Here is a 21,413-nt window from a genome sequence, read left to right as displayed (position 1 = left end):
ATGATTTGTAAGTATTTTTTCATGTACAATTTCAGTAGCTCAGAGGAATGCATGCACAGTACGAACCATGTTAAGCGTTCTGTTCACATGTTTGACTGACGGATAAAAAAAACTAAACCATAATATGGCAGGCTGGAGCTATCAGGAGTACAAATTTGTGGTTGCTGTTGGGGAACGTAGTAATTTCAAAAAAAATTCCTACGCACACGCAAGATCATGGTGATGCATAGCAACAAGAGGGGAGAGTGTTGTCCACGTACCCTCGTAGACCGACAGCGGAAGCATTATCACAACGCGGTTGATGTAGTCGTACGTCTTCACGATCCGACCGATCAAGTACCGAACGCACGGCACCTCCGAAGTTCTACACACGTTCAGCTCGATGATGTCCCTCGAACTCCGATCCAGCCGAGTGTTGAGGGAGAGTTTCGTCAGCACGACGGCGTGGTGACGATGATGATGTTCCACCGACGCAGGGCTTCGCCTAAGCTCCGCGACGGTATTATCGAGGTGTAATCTGGTGGAGGGGGGCACCGCACACGGCTAAAATATCGTATATCAAGTGTGTCTAGAGGTGCCCCCCTGCCCCCGTATATAAAGGAGCAAGGGGGAGGCCGGCTGCCTATGGGCGCGCCAAGGAGAGGGGGGGGGAGTCCTCCTCCTAGTAGGAGTAGGACTCCCCTTTCCTAGTCCTACTAGGAAAAGAAGGGGGGAAGGAAAGAGAGGGAGAGGGAGAGGGAAAGGGGGCTGCGCCCCCCTCTCCTAGTCCAACTAGGACTCCTCCTGGGAGGGGGCGCACCACCTCCTGGCTGCTGCCCTCTCTCTCCCCTCAAGGCCCACTAAGGCCCAATACTTCCCCGGGGGGTTCCGGTAACCCTCCGGCACTCCGGTTTAATCCGAAACTTCTCCGGAACACTTCCGGTGTCCGAATATAGTCGTCCAATATATCAATCTTTACGTCTCGACCATTTCGAGACTCCTCGTCATGCCCGTGATCACATCCGGGACTCCGAACAACCTTCGGTACATCAAAACATATAAACTCATAATAAAACTGTCATCGTAACTTTAAGCGTGCGGACCCTTTGGGTTCGAGAACTATGTAGACATGACCGAGACACCTCTCCGGTCAATAACCAATAGCGGGACCTGGATGCCCATATTGGCTCCCACATATTCTACGAAGATCTTTATCGGTCAGACCGCATAACAACATACGTTGTTCCCTTTGTCATCGGTATGTTACTTGCCCGAGATTCGATCGTCGGTATCTCGATACCTAGTTCAATCTCGTTACCGGCAAGTCTCTTTACTCGTTCCGTAATACATCATCCCGCAACTAACTCATTAGTCACAATGCTTGCAAGGCTTATAGTGATGTGCATTACCGAGTGGGCCCAGAGATACCTCTCCGACAATCGGAGTGACAAATCCTAATCTCGAAATACGCCAACCCAACAAGTACCTTTGGAGACACCTGTAGAGCACCTTTATAATCACCCAGTTACGTTGTGACGTTTGGTAGCACACAAAGTGTTCCTCCGGTAAACGGGAGTTGCATAATCTCATAGTCATAGGAACATGTATAAGTCATGAAGAAAGCAATAGCAACATACTAAACGATCGGGTGCTAAGCTAACGTAATGGGTCATGTCAATCACGTCATTCTCCTAATGAGGTGATCCCGTTAATCAAATTACAACTCATGTCTATGGCTAGGAAACATAACCATCTTTGATTAACGAGCTAGTCAAGCAGAGGCATACTAGTGACACTCTGTTTGTCTATGTATTCACACATGTATTATGTTTCCGGTTAATACAGTTCTAGCATGAATAATAAACATTTATCATGATATAAGGAAATATATAATACTTTATTATTGCCTCTAGGGCATATTTCCTTCAGTTGCCTCAACTAGCTAGTGTTAACGTCTCAGGTTTAGAACATGGACTGCCGACTGGTATGCTGAAATGTGTTTTGCTACTGACACTTGGCCAACATGCGGAATACAACAATGTGTTTGCCAGTTTTTGAGTGAACTGTGCGCACGGCTAGATTCAAACTTTGAACTGCTAGAAAGGTTAAATGCAAGTACTATAAGGCAGGTGGCAGGATGCCATCCCTCAAAGCAGTATAAGAGTGTAACATCCGGCAGATGTCGTGTTGCCTTTCACCATAGTTGCACATTCAAAAACATTTGAAGCTAGTGTTGCTTGCGATGGCGCCAACGCCTGCTGAAGCCGCCAGGTGTGCCACGGCGATGAGATCCGAATTGGTGGCTCTAGTGGCGGATTGGAGATTCAGGTGAGGAAGTTTCATGTTCTCGCGCCCATCGGGCATTTTTTTCAGCCATGGAGGATTACTAATCTATCACTGCTCGCAGTCATCTTCCTCTTCGTCAAAGCTGCCTGCGCAAGACGGTGGCGGAGTGGACAAGGTAAAGTAGCATGGCACTGTCGCTGGTTGTGTGTTCTGGTACAGACTTTTTCACTGAAACAGATGAGCTCGATGCATTTTCAGGGAGAGGTTATCCAAGGAGATTGTCGTGGGATTATCATGTTCAAGAAGATGGCACAATATTACAGAGAAGAAGGATACGGCGACCACGATACTTTAGCTATGCAGAATGCAACGGCGGTGACACCGATGTGGACCACGGATCTCATGTAGCGGGTGCGGTGGAAGAAACTGAATCAGCTGAAGAGGAGGAAGTGAGCAGCAGGGGTCCTAAGCTACGGCGTACGCAGGCGTAGTATGAGATGGAAGGATGAATTCGTAACAACGTATGTTTTTTTGAAGTTCAGATATAGTATTACTTAACTAAGCAACTACAGGGATCTCGTCTGCTACAATGCCCAGAATACAATCTGGAGGATAGTTTAGCCACTCCCTACAAACTTTATTACAAACTCCCTCTCTTGCTAAATAATGAGCTGCACTATTAGCAGACCTCCTCACCCAAGTTACATTAAACTCTTGCCTTGTCCTGAGCATTGCTTTTATCTCTTCAATGACCTGTTCAGCAACTGACATGTTTTTACCCGGATCATTGAGCATCCGTACGACAGCCATACAGTCCATCTCGACGTGCAGTTTCTGAAGGTTTAAGTCTATGGCTAATTTAACTGCCCTTTTGCGGGTTAGCAGCTCCACGTGCTCAGCCGAAGCGACGGCTGCAAAGAACGCACATGCAACCCCTCTGTAGGCCCTCTCGTGATCTCTGTAGATCACTCCTCCTCCTCCATTGTTTCCATTTTTTGTCAGTTGGCCATCAACATTAGCCTTGATCCAACCTTCTCCGGCGGGTTCCATTTTTCCTTGTGCCTTTGCTTCACCACCTGAACCTTACGTCCACACACAGCCTCCCATTCCGTGTAATCGCTCCTTCTAAAATGCTTCAGGATTTTTTCTTTTCTTTTGCAGGTAAAATGCTTCAGGAGTTGAGGTGTCTGTGTGTTAGAATTTTAGATGTCATTTGTGTTTTAGAAATGTTGCTGCATGTTTGTGTCAACTGTTCTTATTCGCAAAGTATAACGTTTGGTCTTTATTTCAAAGACTTAAGTATGGTCATGTGGACAATGATTTGTCTTACTGGATTATCTGCTCCCACTTTAATAAACCGACTGTGGTATTAATTAGGTTTAAAACAACTCGGCCTCTATAGTTTAAGTTGACTGGTGTTTGATCCCAATGTAGCAAACGGTGCTGCTTTAATTTAAAATTACCAAAAAGCGTGATCATTTATGGGAGCAAATGATGTGAGGGGATTAGAAAAACCGAGTAGAAGGGGAGGTGTAATTCGGGCTGCGCGTCACAGTGAGCAGTAAAGAGAAAAGACTTGCCATTGGGTGATGAATTTAATACGGGCTCGGGTGGTAGCTGTTTATGAGTCCGTCGAGTGAACGGCTCAGCCGGCCTCAGAAAAGTTACCGAGCCGTGCAATACTACCTGATCCGCGAGAGATATGCGACGGGTCGTCGCATTCATTGCGCCCCAGAGCTATCGTCAATTCCGTGAAATACAGTAGGGAAATACAGGGTGGAGCATAGATCCCCACGCCAGCTTGCGGTATGGATTTCGGGAGCATCCGAGCTCGAGCTCAGAAACGAATTTTCGCTCTCTCTCTTCTCTCTCTTTATCGAAAGAAAATAAAGAAGCACGTGGCTAGCCCGGTCCCTCGGCCCATTCCTGGCAACTAAGATGCAAAGTCACGCCATATCACATGCATGTTTATTTTTGGGAGGAAAATATCACATGCATGTTGATTAATTAAACTCTGTCTTGTACTAAAAAAATCTGTCTGACGCAATCTGTCGTCGCCACCATACGCAACATATACAACGCAATATTTCGTGAGGAAGACCTCTTCTCGTAGGCGATCATCAGGACGACCTCTTCCAACTTGTTCGGCCAATCATCTATACCTACATCTATACCTACTATTAAAGGGAGGTGATATTTTTGGTTTCGTCCCGCTTGATTTGGTCCGCTTCAATTAATTTTCACGTATACTATTTGGTTTCGTTACTTGCCACCTGTTTTGGCCCAACAGAGGAAGCCCACCTGACGGTGCATTGTGGCCCACGTCCAGAGAGCTGACAAAAAATAAAATAGCTGATGGCAGGGTTCGATCTCATAATCCGCCAATCGGCCACACACAGTTTGTTCAACTGACCCAGCTAGAGATATGCGAGATTTTTTTTTTCTCCTGTTGCAACGCACGGCCTTTTTGCTAGTTCATATAAAATAATATGAGCAGCCTCGTGCAGCAGAGGAAAGCTGCGGTAGGCGGTAGGCGACGTACGGCAGTGCTAATAATCAAGTTGACAACGGCATGGGGAACATGTCAAACGCGCTTCCACAAAGTCCTACCGAGTTCAACATCCCGCAAAATGGCTAAGGCTATATATAGCTTCCATACCATTCTGGTTTCCCTCACATCCATCTCTGCGACATTCCTTCATTCCCTTCTAGCAGCTAGCTTGCCAATCCATCCATCAGTGGCAAATCAATTCTAGCCTTCTCCTTCTGAACGTGCAGTAGTGCCGATGGCCGTTTCCTCTTGTTTCCCGTTGGTTGCTCGCTGTAGCCTCTTGCTCACCGCAGCGCTGGTCCTAGAGCTGAGCCATGCAGCCCATGGTCATGGCGGTGCCGGTGCTGGGTTGAGCTCGTCCTTCTACGACGACTCGTGCCCGAGTGCGCGTGACATTGTCCGGCGCGTCATCCAGAATGCCCGCGTCGCTGACGCACGCATCCCAGCCAGCCTCATCCGCCTCCACTTTCACGACTGCTTTGTTCAGGGCTGTGATGGCTCACTTTTGCTGGACAACGACCTCCCGGCGATCATGACCGAGAAGGAAGTCCCTGCCAACGATAGGTCAGCACGCGGGTTCGATGTGGTCGACAACATCAAGCATGCGCTAGAGAATGCATGCCCTGGCATCGTGTCCTGTGCCGACATCCTCGCCCTCGCCTCCGAGATCTCCGTCGAGCTGGCCGGAGGGCCTAGTTGGAGTGTGCCGTTGGGCCGCCGTGATGGCACGACCACCAATATCGAGAGTGCTAACAATCTCCCGAGCCCCTTCGACTCTCTGGAGACGCTCCAGGAGAAGTTCAGAAACATGGGCCTCGACGACACCGACCTTGTCGCCCTCCAAGGAGCGCACACCTTTGGGCGGGCGCAATGCCAATTCACACAGCAGAACTGCAGTGCTGGGCAGGACGAGGAGACACCGGTGAACCTTGACACAGTCACCCCTAACGTCTTCGACAACAAGTACTATGGCAACCTCTTGCACGGCCGCGCCCCTCTCCCTTCGGACCAGGTAATGTTGTCTGATCCTGTCGCTGCTGCGACCACCGCACCCATCGTTCACAGGTTCTCCGGTAGTCAAAAGGACTTCTTCAAGAATTTCGCGGCCTCGATGGTGAAAATGGGGAACATAAGTCCATTGACGGGAAGGGCTGGGGAGATTAGGAACAACTGTCAGAGGGTGAACAACAAACCCTATTGAAGAATGAGATTAATGTTATGAGTTGTGAACTCATTGTCCTTGTGTATATCATTCTTTTAATTAATTCTAACTGTAAGTGTTCCCTTATTATTTTCTTTGGAAACAAATGTAAATCTTTTTTTCTTCACTACACGTGATTGTCGTGAATCCATTCTTTTCATACCAGATGTCTTGTTCTCGATAAACATATTCATCTCACTTTACCATCATATAATTAAATATTGTGTAAGATCACTGCTACAGAATGACATGTCATTGAACCACGTATCTATTTTTGTTTGAAGTTTTGGTGTCATTGACTTATCAAACATGCATAGTTTTATATCTATTTGGAATGACGTATTAACAAAGTGACAGGAAGCAAACACGTTTTTATGTCTCTGATTTCAGGATTTTGGGACTCAAAAAGTAAAATAAAACATTAAATAATAACATTTAGGACAAGACACCAGCAAAAGGAGGACCAGAGGGGAGCCACGTGGGCCACATGCCCCCTCCTTCGGACATGTGGGGTGTCTACGTGGGCCCATGCACCGCCCTCCGTTGCCCTCCTTCTGAACATGTAGTAGTACACATGGGCTCTTCCCCTTGCGTATCATTAGCTGTTTGCTGCAGCCTCTTGCCCATGTCAATTGCAGGTCGTAGCGCTGAGTCACGAAACTCATAGTCATTGCGGTGTCCGTGCCGGGTTGATCTCATCCTTCTAGGATGACTGGTGCATCGGTGCACGTGACATTGTCACATGTGTTATCTAGAATGCCTACCTCGTTGATAAGCACATCCGAGCCAGCCTCATCTATTTTTCCACAAATGCTTTTTTAGGGTTTTGATGTATCACTTTTGTTGGACAAAGACTTCCCGACGTTTGAGGTTGAAAAGTAGGTCCATGCCAATGACAGATTGATGCTAGGGTTTGAGGTGGTCGATGTCATCAAGAGCACACTGGAGAATGAGCGCCCCTGGCATTGTGTCATGTGTCAACATTCTCGCTCTCGCCGCCTAGATCTCTGTTGAACTGACTTGAGGACCCTCATGGAGTGTGGCATGACCACAAATGTTGGGAACACCAACAATCTTGCAAGCCCCTTTGACTCTCTGGATATGCTATAGGAGAAGTTAAGAAACTTGGGCACCAACGACACTGACCTTGTCGCTCTCCAAGGATCGCACACCATTGGGCAGGCGCAGTCCAACTCATACAGTGAAACTGCATCGTCAGGATCGACGAAAAAACATCGGTGACCTCGGCAAACTGTCTTCGGCAACAAGTACTACGACAACCTCTTGTGTGGCTGCACCCCGCTCCCCATGGACCAGGTAATGCTCTCTGACCTCGTCGCCACTGTGACCGCTGCGTAGATTGTTCACAGGTTCTCCAGTAGCCAGAAGGACCTTTTTCAAGAATTTCGCTGCCTCGAGGATTAAAATGGAGGGCATAAGATTACTGACCAAAAGAGATGGGGAGATTAGAAACAACTATTGGAGGGTAAATAGGAAATTCTATTCATGCACGAGATTGATGTTATGACTAGCAAACTCTTGATGCTTGTGTAAATCATTGTTTTGATTCATCTTCTATATCTAAATAGCTAGCCTCTACTAACCTAATTTTCTCGACATGCAAGCATGCCATCTCACCATACAACATGCATGAGAAAAGGCTCACTCAATGCTACTCTACATAGTAAATGTCACACCTGTTTGCATGAGAATTTATAAATTTTACAACTATACAATAATTAAAATAATAAATCATATTTATTTGTCATTTTAGTTCTCATATTATTACTCCTGATATTCATGTTCAATACAACCAAATATCATTGATATATGCAAAACATTCTCGCAATGAAATGCGGGGTGTCATCTAGTTCTAATAGTAAATTATCCTCTTATTCTTTTCTTTGGAAGCAAATGCAAATGTTCGTTTTTTCCTTAACTACACGTGCACGCACTCTTTTCATACATAGCGGCTTGCTTTTCGATACACATATCACATCACATTGAAATCATTCAATTTACTGTCGGCGCATTATGGAGTGTGCAAGAGGGATAGGGAGTTAGCTAGCACCCATTAATCTATTTTTTTCAACATGCAAGCATGTTACCTCACCAGACAACATGCATGAGAAAATGACCACTCAACATGCAACTATGCATAGTAAATGCCACACCTCAACATGCAAACATGCATGAGAATTTGCAGATTTTACAACTATGCAATAATCAAACATAATAAATCATATTTATTTTCAGTTTAGTTCTGATATTATTACTCTAAATATTCATGCTCAATACAACCAAATCTCACTGAATTATATTGCGAAACATTCTCGCAACAATGTGTGGGGTATCATCTAGTTCTGACAGTAAAGTGTCCTCTTATTCTTTTCTTTGGAAACAAATGCAAGTGTTCCTTTTTCCCTTAACTACACATGAATCCATTCTTTTCATACTGAACGGCTTAGTTTTTTATACACACATTAACATCGCTTTGAAATCATTCAATTTAGTGTCAAGACATTATGGAGAAGTAATGATTAACACTACATTTGACATGCATAATGTAGAAGGTAGAGGGGGGGGGGGGGGTGGTGTTTGATAAGTAGAGTCGAACCCAATGAGGAACAAAAGGAATCAGCCTATGGAAATTATATAGGAATCACTGCAAAAGCTTAAAAATAGTGGCATTTGTGTGTTTCGAGTGTTTGGATGGTTGCAAATATGCAAAAAAAAAAAAACAATCAAATGAAAGTAAATGAGTGCAACAATTGACTCAATCCTTAATTGTTATAAGGACAAGCCGATTGTGTTTCTTATATTGACTAGATTGTTCTCGAGGACGACAGGAATATCACCTAGTTCTTAAGATCATAAGTATTTGCATTGATTTTTGTTGCTTGATTGCTCTCATGTGGATATAGCCTAACTTATATGCTGCAAAAACGTTCGCTCACATATAGTTATGATTAAAGCCTTGGCATGCATCCACAAATACTAACAATGTTTAAGACAAATTCTAATCATTGCCTTAAGATTCAGGGTATGTTCAACTCTCATGCTTCTATGGAGCTGAGCAGTGTGAGTCTATTTTGCACGTCCTAAAACAAATTGCAGGAGATGAACTTATAAGACCTCTCTGTTCTTATTTCACATGTTCCCTGCTCTCAAACTGATTACACTCCACTAAACCAAAAAACATTTGTATGGCAGCAGGAAGTGAAGCTGAAAGAGCAACATGTTTACATGAAATCAGCTTCACACTTACATAGGCTGGAACCAAAATTGCAACAGGAGAGGAATCAAATGGGGAAAAGATTTGAAGTCGTATATCTGATTTCAATACTATGCAGCACGTTTGCAAGCATTCCATAAAATAGGAGGCAGGCAGCGAACCAAAGGTATAGACAAGTCCATGCATACATTTTTCCTCCAGCTTATGGATGAATTCAAGAGCAAACCTTCGAAAAAATCATCAAACAGGAATCATGCAACCACAGACTGGTAAAGACAAATGAGATGGAGCGGAGTGAAGAGGGCATGTCACTTGCGCTGTCAGACATGAACGCTGAGGCGGCTATGGTGCACAACTAACATTACAAGAGGGAAGAAGAAGAAAAACGCCCTCTTAATCGAGCTACTCAACAAGAAGAAGAATGCCCTCTTAATCGAGCTACTCAACAAGAATGAGAAGGTCGGACACAGTAGGGCAGAAAAAAGACGACCATGCATACTGGAATAAGAAAAGAAATACAACCACAACATGAGGATACTATAGGCATATATTACTAGATACAATTAGTACTGAAACAAAAAAGAAATATTACTCTTTTGCAACGGAGGGCAATTAACCCACTAGAAGAAAAGGTCTCTCTCCTTGTCTAAATAAAATAAAGAAATGGGAGAAAGATGGAAGAAATGTAAGCTAAGGATCACACGGTGTGGCTGATCTGGTCTCCCGGACCATTCCTGGCAACTACATACAAAGTCAAGATAAACTATGTCTGACACAAATCATGGTCGCCGCCGAACGCAACATATACAACATAATATTTCTAAATATAAGGTGTATTAGTTTTTCTAGAAGTAAAATGATATCTATGTTTGATCAAGTTTATAGCAAAATATATAAAGATCAACAATACTAAATAATAAAATATAAAAATATATTTCATGATGAAACTAGTGATAGTAATTTGGTATTCTAGACATTGGCATTTTTTTCTATAAAATTGGTCATAGTTTGACAAATTAGACTTTAAAAAAAAATACACCTCACATTTAGGAACGCGGGTCACGATAAGCTATGTCTGACGCAAATCGCCGTGGCTGCCACACGCAACATATACAACACAATATTTCGTGAGGAGGACCTCTTCTCTTAGATCATCAGGACGACCTCTTCCAACTTGTTCGCGCTAATCATTCATATAAAATAATATGAGCAGCCTCGTGCAGCAAAGGAAAACTGCGGTAGGCGGTAGCCCACGTACGGCACTGCTAATACTCAAGTTGACAACGGCATGGGGAACATGTCAAACGCGCTTCCACAAAATCCTGCAGAATGGCTAGACTATATATAGCTTACAAACCGTTCTGGTTTCCCTCACGTCCATCGTCTACGATATTCCTTCATTTCCTTCTAGCAGCTAGCTTGCCAATCCATCCATCAGTGCCAAATTGAGCAGCTTAATTCTAGCCTTCTCCTTCTGAACGTGCAGTGGTGCACATGGCGGCTTCCTCTTGCTTCCCGTTAGCTGCTCGCTGCAGCCTCTTGCTCACGGCAGCGCTAGTCCTAGCGCTGAGCCATGGAGCCTACGGTTATGGCGATGTAGGTGCCGGGTTGAGCTCGTCCTTCTACGACGACTCGTGCCCCAGTGCGCACGACATTGTTCGGCGCGTCATCCAGAACGCCCGCGTCGCCGACGCGCGCATCCCAGCCAGCCTCGTCCGCCTCCACTTCCATGATTGCTTTGTTCAGGGTTGTGACGGCTCGCTTTTGCTGGACAATGACCTCCCGGCGATCATGACCGAGAAGGAGGTCCCTGCCAACGACAGGTCAGCACGCGGGTTCAAGGTGGTCGACAGCATCAAGCGTGCACTGGAGAACGCATGCCCTGGCATCGTGTCCTGCGCCGACATCCTCGCCCTCGCCTCCGAGATCTCCGTCGAGCTGGCTGGAGGGCCACGCTGGAGTGTGCCGCTTGGCCGCCGTGATGGCACGACCACCAACATCGAGAGCGCCAACAATCTACCGAGCCCCTTCGACTCTCTGGAGACGCTGCAGGAGAAGTTCAGAAACATGGGCCTCGACGACACTGACCTTGTCGCCCTCCAAGGAGCACACACCTTTGGGCGGGCGCAATGCCAGTTCACGCAGCGGAACTGCAGCGCCGGGCAGGATGAGGAGACGCTGGTGAATCTTGACACAATCACCCCTCACGTCTTCGACAACAAGTACTACGGCAACCTCTTGCATGGCCGCGCCCCTCTTCCTTCGGACCAGGTAATGTTGTCTGACCCCGTTGCCGCCGCGACCACCGCACGGATCGTTCGTAGGTTCTCCGGAAGCCAGAAGCACTTCTTCAAGAATTTCGCAGCCTCGATGGTCAAAATGGGGAACATAAGCCCGCTCACCGGAAGGGCCGGGGAGATTAGGAACAACTGCCGGAGGGTGAACAGAAAACCCTATTGATGAATGGGATTGATGTTATGAGTTGTGAACTCATTGTCCTTGTGTAAATCATTCTTGTATTTCATTCCAACTGTAAAGTATTTTCTTATTATTTTGTTTTGGAAATAAATGTAAATGTTCATCATGTGATTGTTGCAAACCAATATTTTTGGAGTGTTACAAGAAAACGGGATGTGTTTCATGTACAAACAGAACACTCTTCGACGAAGTATGAGGATTTCAAACAGAAAGTGTGGACTTGATACAGAACTCAATTTTTTACATCATTCTCTTTAAACTTTTTTTATGTTTAATACACACCATGCAAAATCAAAAAAAGACTTTCCACGGACAAAATGGGCACATGCCTCTTTTTCCACCATACATACAAAATTTTAAAAGACTTTCCGTGGAATTGCTAGTAGGTATTCTAAATCAAAACTGTTGCTTGTTGAAGACTTTCCGTGTATAAAATAGAAGCTAAAAGTCCCTCGTTGTCTAAAGAAAATAAAGAAATGGGAGAAAGTTAGAACATGTTGATTTATGATGTCACAGGTTGCATGTCAAGAGAAATCATGTATTAGGAGTATAATAGATGTAAGGATCACACAATGTGGCTGTTCCGGTCTCAGCCCATTCCTGGCAAGTGGCAACTACATGCAAAGTCACGATATATCACATGTTGATTAAGAAAAATTAAACTACGCAATCCGTCGTCGCCGCCACACGCAACATGTGCAACACAATATTTCGTTAGGAGGACCTCTTCTCTTAGATCATCAGGACGGCCTCTTCTATTTTGTTCGCGCTAATCATATATGTATATAGTAAAATAATATGAGCGAGACGGGACAAAGACCCCTCGCCTCCTCCCGCGACGCCCCCGCGGGCGCACAGGAGGCCAACCCTAGCCGCCGGCGGGGGGCCCCTCCTCCCCTCCCTCGCCGCCGCCAGGGGGCGCGGCTGGGCGAAGCTCGGGCGGCGGCGGCGGCGGCTAGGGGTGCTCTTCTTCCTCTCGTGCGGGTGGCGAGGCGCGGGGCGGCTCACCCGGGCCTGGGTGTTGCGCTAGGCGCCGGGCGGAGCAGCATGACGGCGCGCCGTGGCTGGTCGGCGGCGGCGGCTCGACGGTGGTGCGTTGGGCGGCGCGGTGGTGGAGGGCGTGCCTGGTTCGCCGAGATTGGCGAGGTCGAGGACAGATCTGGGCCCAGGCAGCGCAGGCTGCTGGTCTCCGCCCCTGCCATGGCCACGGCGGGTGGTGGTGCGCCGCAGCAGCGGCTGGTCGGTGGGCGGGCCGGCTGGAATCCGGAGGCTACGGCGGCTGGACGACGGCAGTCAGCGCAGTTGGGTTCCTCGGTGGGCTTCCTTCGTGATTGGCGGCGGTCCTTCGGGTCTCTTCTTGCAGGTGGGTGGGTGTACGTTGGTGGCCTCGTGTGGAGCTGTGTTCGCCGCCGAGGTGGGGCGACACAGGAGGTGTCCGGTGGGGAGGCAGGCTGGAGGGATGGGAGGCATCGACGAGCTCGGGCCACCCGTCGCTGGCACAGGGGTGTGCCGGGCCGGATGAGTCCGCTCCCCCTCCTCCCCCGTTCCCCGGCCGTGTGTCGGCTGACACGGCTCCGGCGTTGTTCGAGGCGGGATGTATGATGCGGTCTCTTTGGCTGGGTGTGCCCTTTGGCTCAAAGCCGGTCACTTTGGTCGATCTTGGGGGTGTCTGGATGCAGGGCAGCGGCCCTGGCGGTGGGAGGCACGACGTTCGTGGGCGGAACTTGCGCCTCGGGTGCGGGCGAGTGGCCATGGCCACGCGGGTGGGTGGTCGCTGGTGGTTGGCGGAGCTGGAATGCGTCGGAGGGGCGGGCGTGCCGGGGTACATCACTTGTCCAATCTTGAATTGGCCGACGGCGGCGGCGTCCGTGGATACCGTATCCTTCATGAAGGCTCCGTCGCGGTGCCCTTACTCCTTCGAGTTGCTCTGGGTGAAAACTCGATCTTTGGGATCAGATGATGGCGGCTATCAGTGGTCGCTCCCTTCTAGGAGGCACCAGCTTGGAGTCCTTGTTCCGTCGTTCTCCGTCTCACCTCTCCTCGGAGGATTGGAGGTCTCCGTTGGCTCCAAGCGGATCATCCTGGCGCATGTGTAGTGGCTTCGTAGTCATTGGGGTGGTGTGGCGGTGCTCGGCACCCTTGTATCTTGCCTTGGGTGTGTGTGTCGTGTGTGGTGGTGGCGTGAGTTTGTATCGTGATGCTTGTGGATCGGTGCTTTATATATAAAGCGGGGCGAAAGCATTTTTCGATAAAATAATATGAGCAGCGGTAGGTAGCAGGCGATGTATACCACAATGCTAATACTCAAGTTCACAATGGCATGTCAAACGCATTTCCACAAAAAGTTTCTAATTCTTTTTACCATGTCCGTCTTTAAAAGTCTTAAAAACATAGCAAGAAATTATAGATGCGATGTCACAATTTTGATGGGGTGACGAGGACTATCAGAAGATGATACATTGGATGGTGTGGTGGAAGATGTGTGCTCCAAAAGATCAAGGAGGTATGGCCTTCCGAGATATACACTGTTTCAACATGGCATTATTAGCTAAGCAAGCGTGGCGTCTCTTGATAATCCCGATTCTTTATGTGCCACTATCTTGAGAGATAAGTATTTCCCTATCGGCGATTGATGGATGCAAGTTTAAGGAAGGGATCCTCTATTACTTGGCAAGTCATTATGGCGGGAGTCAACTGCTTGAGAAATGATTATATCTAGCGAGTTGAAAATGGACAAAATATCGATATTTAGAGAGATGCATAGATCCCGAATTGTGCGAATAGAAAAATTATAACTCCTAGAAGAGAGCACCTTCTGTCAAAGGTTCCTGATCTTATTGATCCAGTCACGAATTGTTGGGATGAAGATTTGGCGAGACACACGAGTTCTGGCCAATTGATGCATGATGTCTACTACGCAACCTTCTTCTTGTAGACGCTGTTGGGCCTCCAAGTGCAGAGGTTTGTAGGACAGTAGCAAATTTCCCTCAAGTGGATGACCTAAGGTTTATCAATCCGTGGGAGGCGTAGGATGAAGATGGTCTCTCTCAAGCAACCCTGCAACCAAATAACAAAGAGTCTCTTGTGTCCCCAACACACCCAATACAATGGTAAATTGTATAGGTGCACTAGTTCGGTGAAGAGATGGTGATACAAGTGCAATATGGATGGTAGATATAGGTTTTGTAATCTGAAAATATAAAAACAGCAAGGTAGCAAGTGGTAAAAGTGAGCGTAAACGGTATTGCAATGCTAGGAAACAAGGCCTAGGGTTCATACTTTCACTAGTGCAAGTTCTCTCAACAATAATAACATAATTGGATCATATAACTATCCCTCAACATGCAACAAAGAGTCACTCCAAAGTCACTAATAGCGGAGAACAAACGAAGAGATTATGGTAGGGTACGAAACCACCTCAAAGTTATTCTTTCCAATCAATCCGTTGGGCTATTCCTATAAGTGTCATAAACAGCCCTAGAGTTCGTACTAGAATAACACCTTAAGACACAAATCAACCAAAACCCTAATGTCACCTAGATACTCCAATGTCACCTCAAGTATCCGTGGGTATGATTATACGATATGCATCACACAATCTCAGATTCATCTATTCAACCAACACATAGAACCTCAAAGAGTGCCCCAAAGTTTCTACCGGAGAATCAAGACGAAAACGTGTGCCAACCCCTATGCATAGGTTCATGGGCGGAACCCGCAAATTGATCACCAAAACATACATCAAGTGAGTCACGTGATATCCCATTGTCACCACAGATACGCACGGCAAGACATACATCAAGTGTTCTCAAATCATTAAAGACTCAATCCGATAAGATAACTTCAAAGGGAAAACTCAATCCATTACAAGAGAGTAGAGGGGGAGAAGAAACATAAGATCCAACTATAATAGCAAAGCTCGCGATACATCAAGATCGTGCCAAATCAAGAACACGAGAGAGAGAGAGATCAAACACATAGCTACTGGTACATACCCTCAGCCCCGAGGGTGAACTACTCCCTCCTCGTCATGGAGAGCGCCGGGATGATGAAGATGGCCACAGGTGAGGGATCCCCCCTCCGGCAGGGTGCCGGAACAGGGTCCCGATTGGTTTTTGGTGGCTACAGAGGCTTGCGTCGCGGAAATCCCGATCTATTCTGTTCCCCGATCGTTTTAGGGTATATGGATATATATAGGCAGAAGAAGTACGTCAGGGGAGCCACGAGCGTGGAGGGCGCGCCCCCTGCCTCGTGCCTCCCTCGTTTTTTGCTTGACGTGGACTCCAAGTCTCCCGAGTTGCTTTCCTTCCAAAAATAACTTCTCCAGAAGGTTTCATTCCGTTTCGACTCCGTTTGATATTCCATTTCTTCGAAAAACTGAAACAAGGGAAAAAACAGAAACTGGCACCGGGCTCTGGGTCAATAGGTTAGTCCCAAAAGTAATATAAAAGTGCATAGTAAAGCCCATTAAACATCCAAGATGGATAATATAATAGCATGAATACTTCATAAATTATAGATACGTTGGAGACGTATCAGCATCCCCAAGCTTAATTCCTGCTCGTCCTCGAGTAGGTAAATGATAAAAACAGAATTTTTGATGTGGAATGCTACTTAGCATAATTTCAATGTAATTCTTCTTAATTGTGGTATGAATATTCAGATCCGAAAGATTCAAGATAAAAGTTCATATTGACATAAAAATAATAATACTTCAAGCATACTAACTAAGCAATTATGTCCTCTCAAAATAACATGGCCAAAGAAAGTTCATCCCTACAAAATCATATAGTTTAGTCATGCTCCATTTTCGTCACACAAGAATGCTCTCATCATGCACAACCCCGATGACAAGCCAAGCAATTGTTTCATACTTTAGTAATCTCAAACTTTTTTCAACTTTCACGCAATACATGAGCGTGAGCCATGGATATAGCACTATGGGTGGAATAGAATATGATGATGGGGGTTATGTGGAGAAGACAAAAAAGGAGAAAGTCTCACATCAACGAGGCTAATCAATGAGCTATGGAGATGCCCATCGATTGATGTTAATGCAAGGAGTAGGGATTGCCATGCAACGGATGCACTAGAGCTATAAATATATGAAAGCTCAACAAAAGAAACTAAGTGGGTGTGCATCCAACTTGCTTGCTCACGAAGACCTAGGGCACTTGAGGAGGCCCATTGTTGGAATATACAAGCCAAGTTCTATAATGAAAAATTCCCACTAGTATATGAAAGTGACAAAACAAGAGGCTCTCTATCATGAAGATCATGGTGCTACTTTGAAGCACAAGTGTAGTAAAAGGATAGTAACATTGTCCCTTCTCTCTTTTTCTCTCATTTCTTTTGGGCCTTCTCTTTTTTTATGGCCTTTCTCTTTTTTATTTATTTTTTTATTCCTCACTTGGGACAATGCTCTAGAAAATGATGATCATCACACTTCTATTTATTTACAACTCAATGATTACAACTCGATACTAGAATAAAGTATGACTCTATATGAATGCCTCCGAAGGTGTACCGGGATATGCAATGAACCAAGAGTGACATGTATGAAAGAATTATGAATGGTGGCTTTGCCACAAATACTATGTCAACTACATGATCATGCAAAGCAATATGACAATGATGAATGTGTCATGATAAACGGAATGGTGGAAAGTTGCATGGCAATATATCTCGGAATGGCTATGAAAATGCCATAATAGGTAGGTATGGTGGCTGTTTTGAGGAAGATATAAGGAGGTTTATGTGTGAAAGAGCGTATCATATCACGGGGTTTGGATGCACCGGTGAAGTTTGCACCAACTCTCAATGTGAGAAAGGGCAATGCACGGTACCGAAGAGGCTAGCAATGGTGGAAAGGTGAGAGTGCGTATAATCCATGGACTCAACATTAGTCATAAAGAACTCACATACTTATTGCAAAAATCTACAAGTCATCAAAAACCAAGCACTACGCGCATGCTCCTAGGGGATAGATTGGTAGGAAAAGACCATCGCTCGTCCCCGACCGCCACTCATAAGAAGGACAATCAAAGAACACCTCATGTTTCAAATTTGTTACATAACGTTTACCATACGTGCATGCTACGGGACTTGCAAACTTCAACACAAGTATTTCTCAAATTCAAAACTACTCAACTAGCACAACTTTAATATCACTACCTCCATATCTCAAAGCACTCATCAAGCATCAAACTTCTCTTAGTATTCAACACACTCATAAGAAAGTTTTTACTAGTCTTGAATACCTAGCATATTAGGATTAAGCAAATTACCATGCTGTTTAAGACTCTCAAAATAATATAAGTGAAGCATGAGAGTTCATCTATTTTTTCAAAATAAAACCACCATTGTGCTCTAAAAGATATAAGTGAAGCACTAGAGCAAACGACAAACTACTCCGAAAGATATAAGTGAAGATTAATGAGTAGTTAAATAATTATGCAACTATGTGAAGACTCTCTCTCATTTAAGAATTTGAGATCTTGGTATTTTATTCAATCAGCAAGCAAAGCTAAAGAAAATAAAACGACGCTCCAAGCAAACCACATATCATGTGGTGAATAAAAATATAGCTCCAAATAAAGTTACCGATGAACGAAGACGAAAGAGGGGATGCCTTCCGGGGCATCCCCAAGCTTAGGCTCTTGGTTATCGTTGAATATTACCTTGGGGTGCCTTGGGCATCCCCAAGCTTAGGCTCTTGTCATTTCTTATTCCGTAGTCCATTGAATCTTTACCCAAAACTTGAAAACTTCACAACACAAAACTTAACAGAAAACTCGTAAGCTCCGTTAGCGAAAGAAAACAAAACACCACTTCAAGGTACTGTAATGAACTCATTATTTATTTATATTGGTGTTAAACCTACTGTATTCCAACTTCTCTATGGTTTATAAACTATTTTACTAGCCATAGATTAATCAAAATAAGCAAACAACACACAAAAAACAGAATCTGTCAAAAACAGAACAGTCTGTAGTAATCTGTAACTAACGCAAACTTCTGGAACTCAAACAATTCTACCAAAATAGGACGACATAGATAATTTGTTTATTGATCTACTGCAATTGGAATCAGTATTTTATCACGTTCTGGTGATTTTAAACAATTGTTTTCGTGAGCAGAAAGTTTCTGTCTTTTTCAGCAAGATCAAATAATTATCATCCAAGAAGATCCTATAGGTCTTACTTGGCACAAACACTAATTAAAACATAAAACCACATCTAAACAGAGGCTAGATGGATTATTTATTCCTAAACAGAACCAAAAAGCAAGAAACTAAAATAAAATTGGGTTGCCTCCCAACAAGCGCTATTGTTTAACGCCCCTAGCTAGGCATGATGATTTCAATGATGCTCACATAAGACATAAGAATTGAAACATAAAGAGAGCATCATGAACAATATGACTAGCACATTTAAGTCTAACCCACTTCCTATGCATAGGGATTTTGTGAGCAAACAACTTATGGGAACAAGAATCAACTTGCGTAGGAAGGCAAAACAAGCATAACTTCAAAACCTTAAGCACATAGAGAGGAAACTTGATATTATTGCAATTCCTACAAGCATATATTCCTCCCTCATAATAATTTTCAGTAGCATCATGAATGAATTCGACAATATAACCAGCACCTAAAGCATTCTTTTCATGATGCATAAGCATAGAATTTTTATTACTCTCCACATAAGCAAATCTATTCTTATCAATAGTAGTGGGAGCAAACTCAACAAAATAACTATCATGTGATTGAAAATTAAGATCAAGATGACAAGTTTCATGGTTATCATTATTCTTTATAGCATACGTGTCATCACAATAATCATCATAGATAGGAGGCATGCTTTCATCATAGTAAATTTGCTCATCAAAGCTTGGAGGACTAAACATATCATCTTCATCAAACATAGCATCCCCAAACTTGTGGCTTTGCATATCATTAGCATCATGGGTATTCAAAGAATTCATACTAACAACATTGCAATCATGCTCATTATTCACATATTTTATGCCAAGCATTCTATGTAATTCTTCTTCTAGTACTTGAGCACAATTTTCCTTCCCATCATTTTCACGAAAGATATTAAAAAGATGAAGCATATGAGGCAACCTTAATTCCATTTTTTTGTAGTTTTCTTTTATAAACTAAACTAGTGATAAAACAAGAAACTAAAAGATTCGATTGCAAAATCTAGAGATATACCTTCAAGCACTCACCTCCCCGGCAACGGCGCCAGAAAAGAGCTTAGTTGACGGGGTGTGAGTGCCGCTTACCTAGCCTCCCCGGCAACGGCGCCAGAAACTGCTTGATGTCTACTACGCAACCTTCTTCTTGTAGACGCTGTTGGGCCTCCAAGTGCAGAGGTTTGTAGGACAGTAGCAAATTTCCCTCAAGTGGATGACCTAAGGTTTATCAATCCGTGGGAGGCGTAGGATGAAGATGGTCTCTCTCAAGCAACCCTGCAACCAAATAACAAAGAGTCTCTTGTGTCCCCAACACACCCAATACAATGGTAAATTGTATAGGTGCACTAGTTCGGCGAAGAGATGGTGATACAAGTGCAATATGGATGGTAGATATAGGTTTTGTAATCTGAAAATATAAAAACAGCAAGGTAGCAAGTGGTAAAAGTGAGCGTAAACGGTATTGCAATGCTAGGAAACAAGGCCTAGGGTTCATACTTTCACTAGTGCAAGTTCTCTCAACAATAATAACATAATTGGATCATATAACTATCCCTCAACATGCAACAAAGAGTCACTCCAAAGTCACTAATAGCGGAGAACAAACGAAGAGATTATGGTAGGGTACGAAACCACCTCAAAGTTATTCTTTCCAATCAATCCGTTGGGCTATTCCTATAAGTGTCACAAACAGCCCTAGAGTTCGTACTAGAATAACACCTTAAGACACAAATCAACCAAAACCCTAATGTCACCTAGATACTCCAATGTCACCTCAAGTATCCGTGGGTATGATTATACGATATGCATCACACAATCTCAGATTCATCTATTCAACCAACACATAGAACCTCAAAGAGTGCCCCAAAGTTTCTACCGGAGAATCAAGACGAAAACGTGTGCCAACCCCTATGCATAGGTTCATGGGCGGAACCCGCAAGTTGATCACCAAAACATACATCAAGTGAGTCACGTGATATCCCATTGTCACCACAGATACGCACGGCAAGACATACATCAAGTGTTCTCAAATCATTAAAGACTCAATCCGATAAGATAACTTCAAAGGGAAAACTCAATCCATTACAAGAGAGTAGAGGGGGAGAAGAAACATAAGATCCAACTATAATAGCAAAGCTCGCGATACATCAAGATCGTGCCAAATCAAGAACACGAGAGAGAGAGAGAGAGAGAGATCAAACACATAGCTACTGGTACATACCCTCAGCCCCGAGGGTGAACTACTCCCTCCTCGTCATGGAGAGCGCCGGGATGATGAAGATGGCCACAGGTGAGGGATCCCCCTCCGGCAGGGTGCCGGAACAGGGTCCCAATTGGTTTTTGGTGGCTACAGAGGCTTGCGGCGGCGGAACTCCCGATCTATTCTGTTCCCCGATCGTTTTAGGGTATATGGATATATATAGGCGGAAGAAGTACGTCAGGGGAGCCACGAGGGGCCCACGAGGGTGGAGGGCGCGCCCCCT

General features: G+C 44.9%; 2 protein-coding genes and 1 pseudogene across 2 annotated transcripts; all 3 read left to right on the top strand.

Annotated features, from left to right (window-relative positions):
• The first annotated feature begins 5,051 nt into the window (after positions 1-5,051).
• Positions 5,052-6,017, top strand: LOC109750248 (peroxidase 2-like). The gene has a single exon (XM_020309208.1). The coding sequence runs from the start codon at positions 5,052-5,054 to the stop codon at positions 6,015-6,017; it is 966 nt and encodes a 321-aa protein (XP_020164797.1).
• Positions 6,018-6,591: 574 nt separating this feature from the next.
• LOC109750247 (peroxidase 15-like) lies at positions 6,592-7,545 on the top strand (annotated as a pseudogene).
• Positions 7,546-10,658: 3,113 nt separating this feature from the next.
• LOC109750245 (peroxidase 2-like) lies at positions 10,659-12,000 on the top strand. The gene has a single exon (XM_020309205.3). The coding sequence runs from the start codon at positions 10,747-10,749 to the stop codon at positions 11,710-11,712; it is 966 nt and encodes a 321-aa protein (XP_020164794.1). The 5' UTR covers positions 10,659-10,746; the 3' UTR covers positions 11,713-12,000.
• Positions 12,001-21,413: the final 9,413 nt, after the last annotated feature.

The sequence above is a fragment of the Aegilops tauschii genome, chromosome 3 (genome assembly GCF_002575655.3).
Source record: "Aegilops tauschii subsp. strangulata cultivar AL8/78 chromosome 3, Aet v6.0, whole genome shotgun sequence".
Lineage (NCBI taxonomy): Eukaryota > Viridiplantae > Streptophyta > Magnoliopsida > Poales > Poaceae > Aegilops > Aegilops tauschii.
Note: the sequence above shows the minus strand (reverse complement) of the source record. Positions and strands in the feature narration are given on the sequence as shown.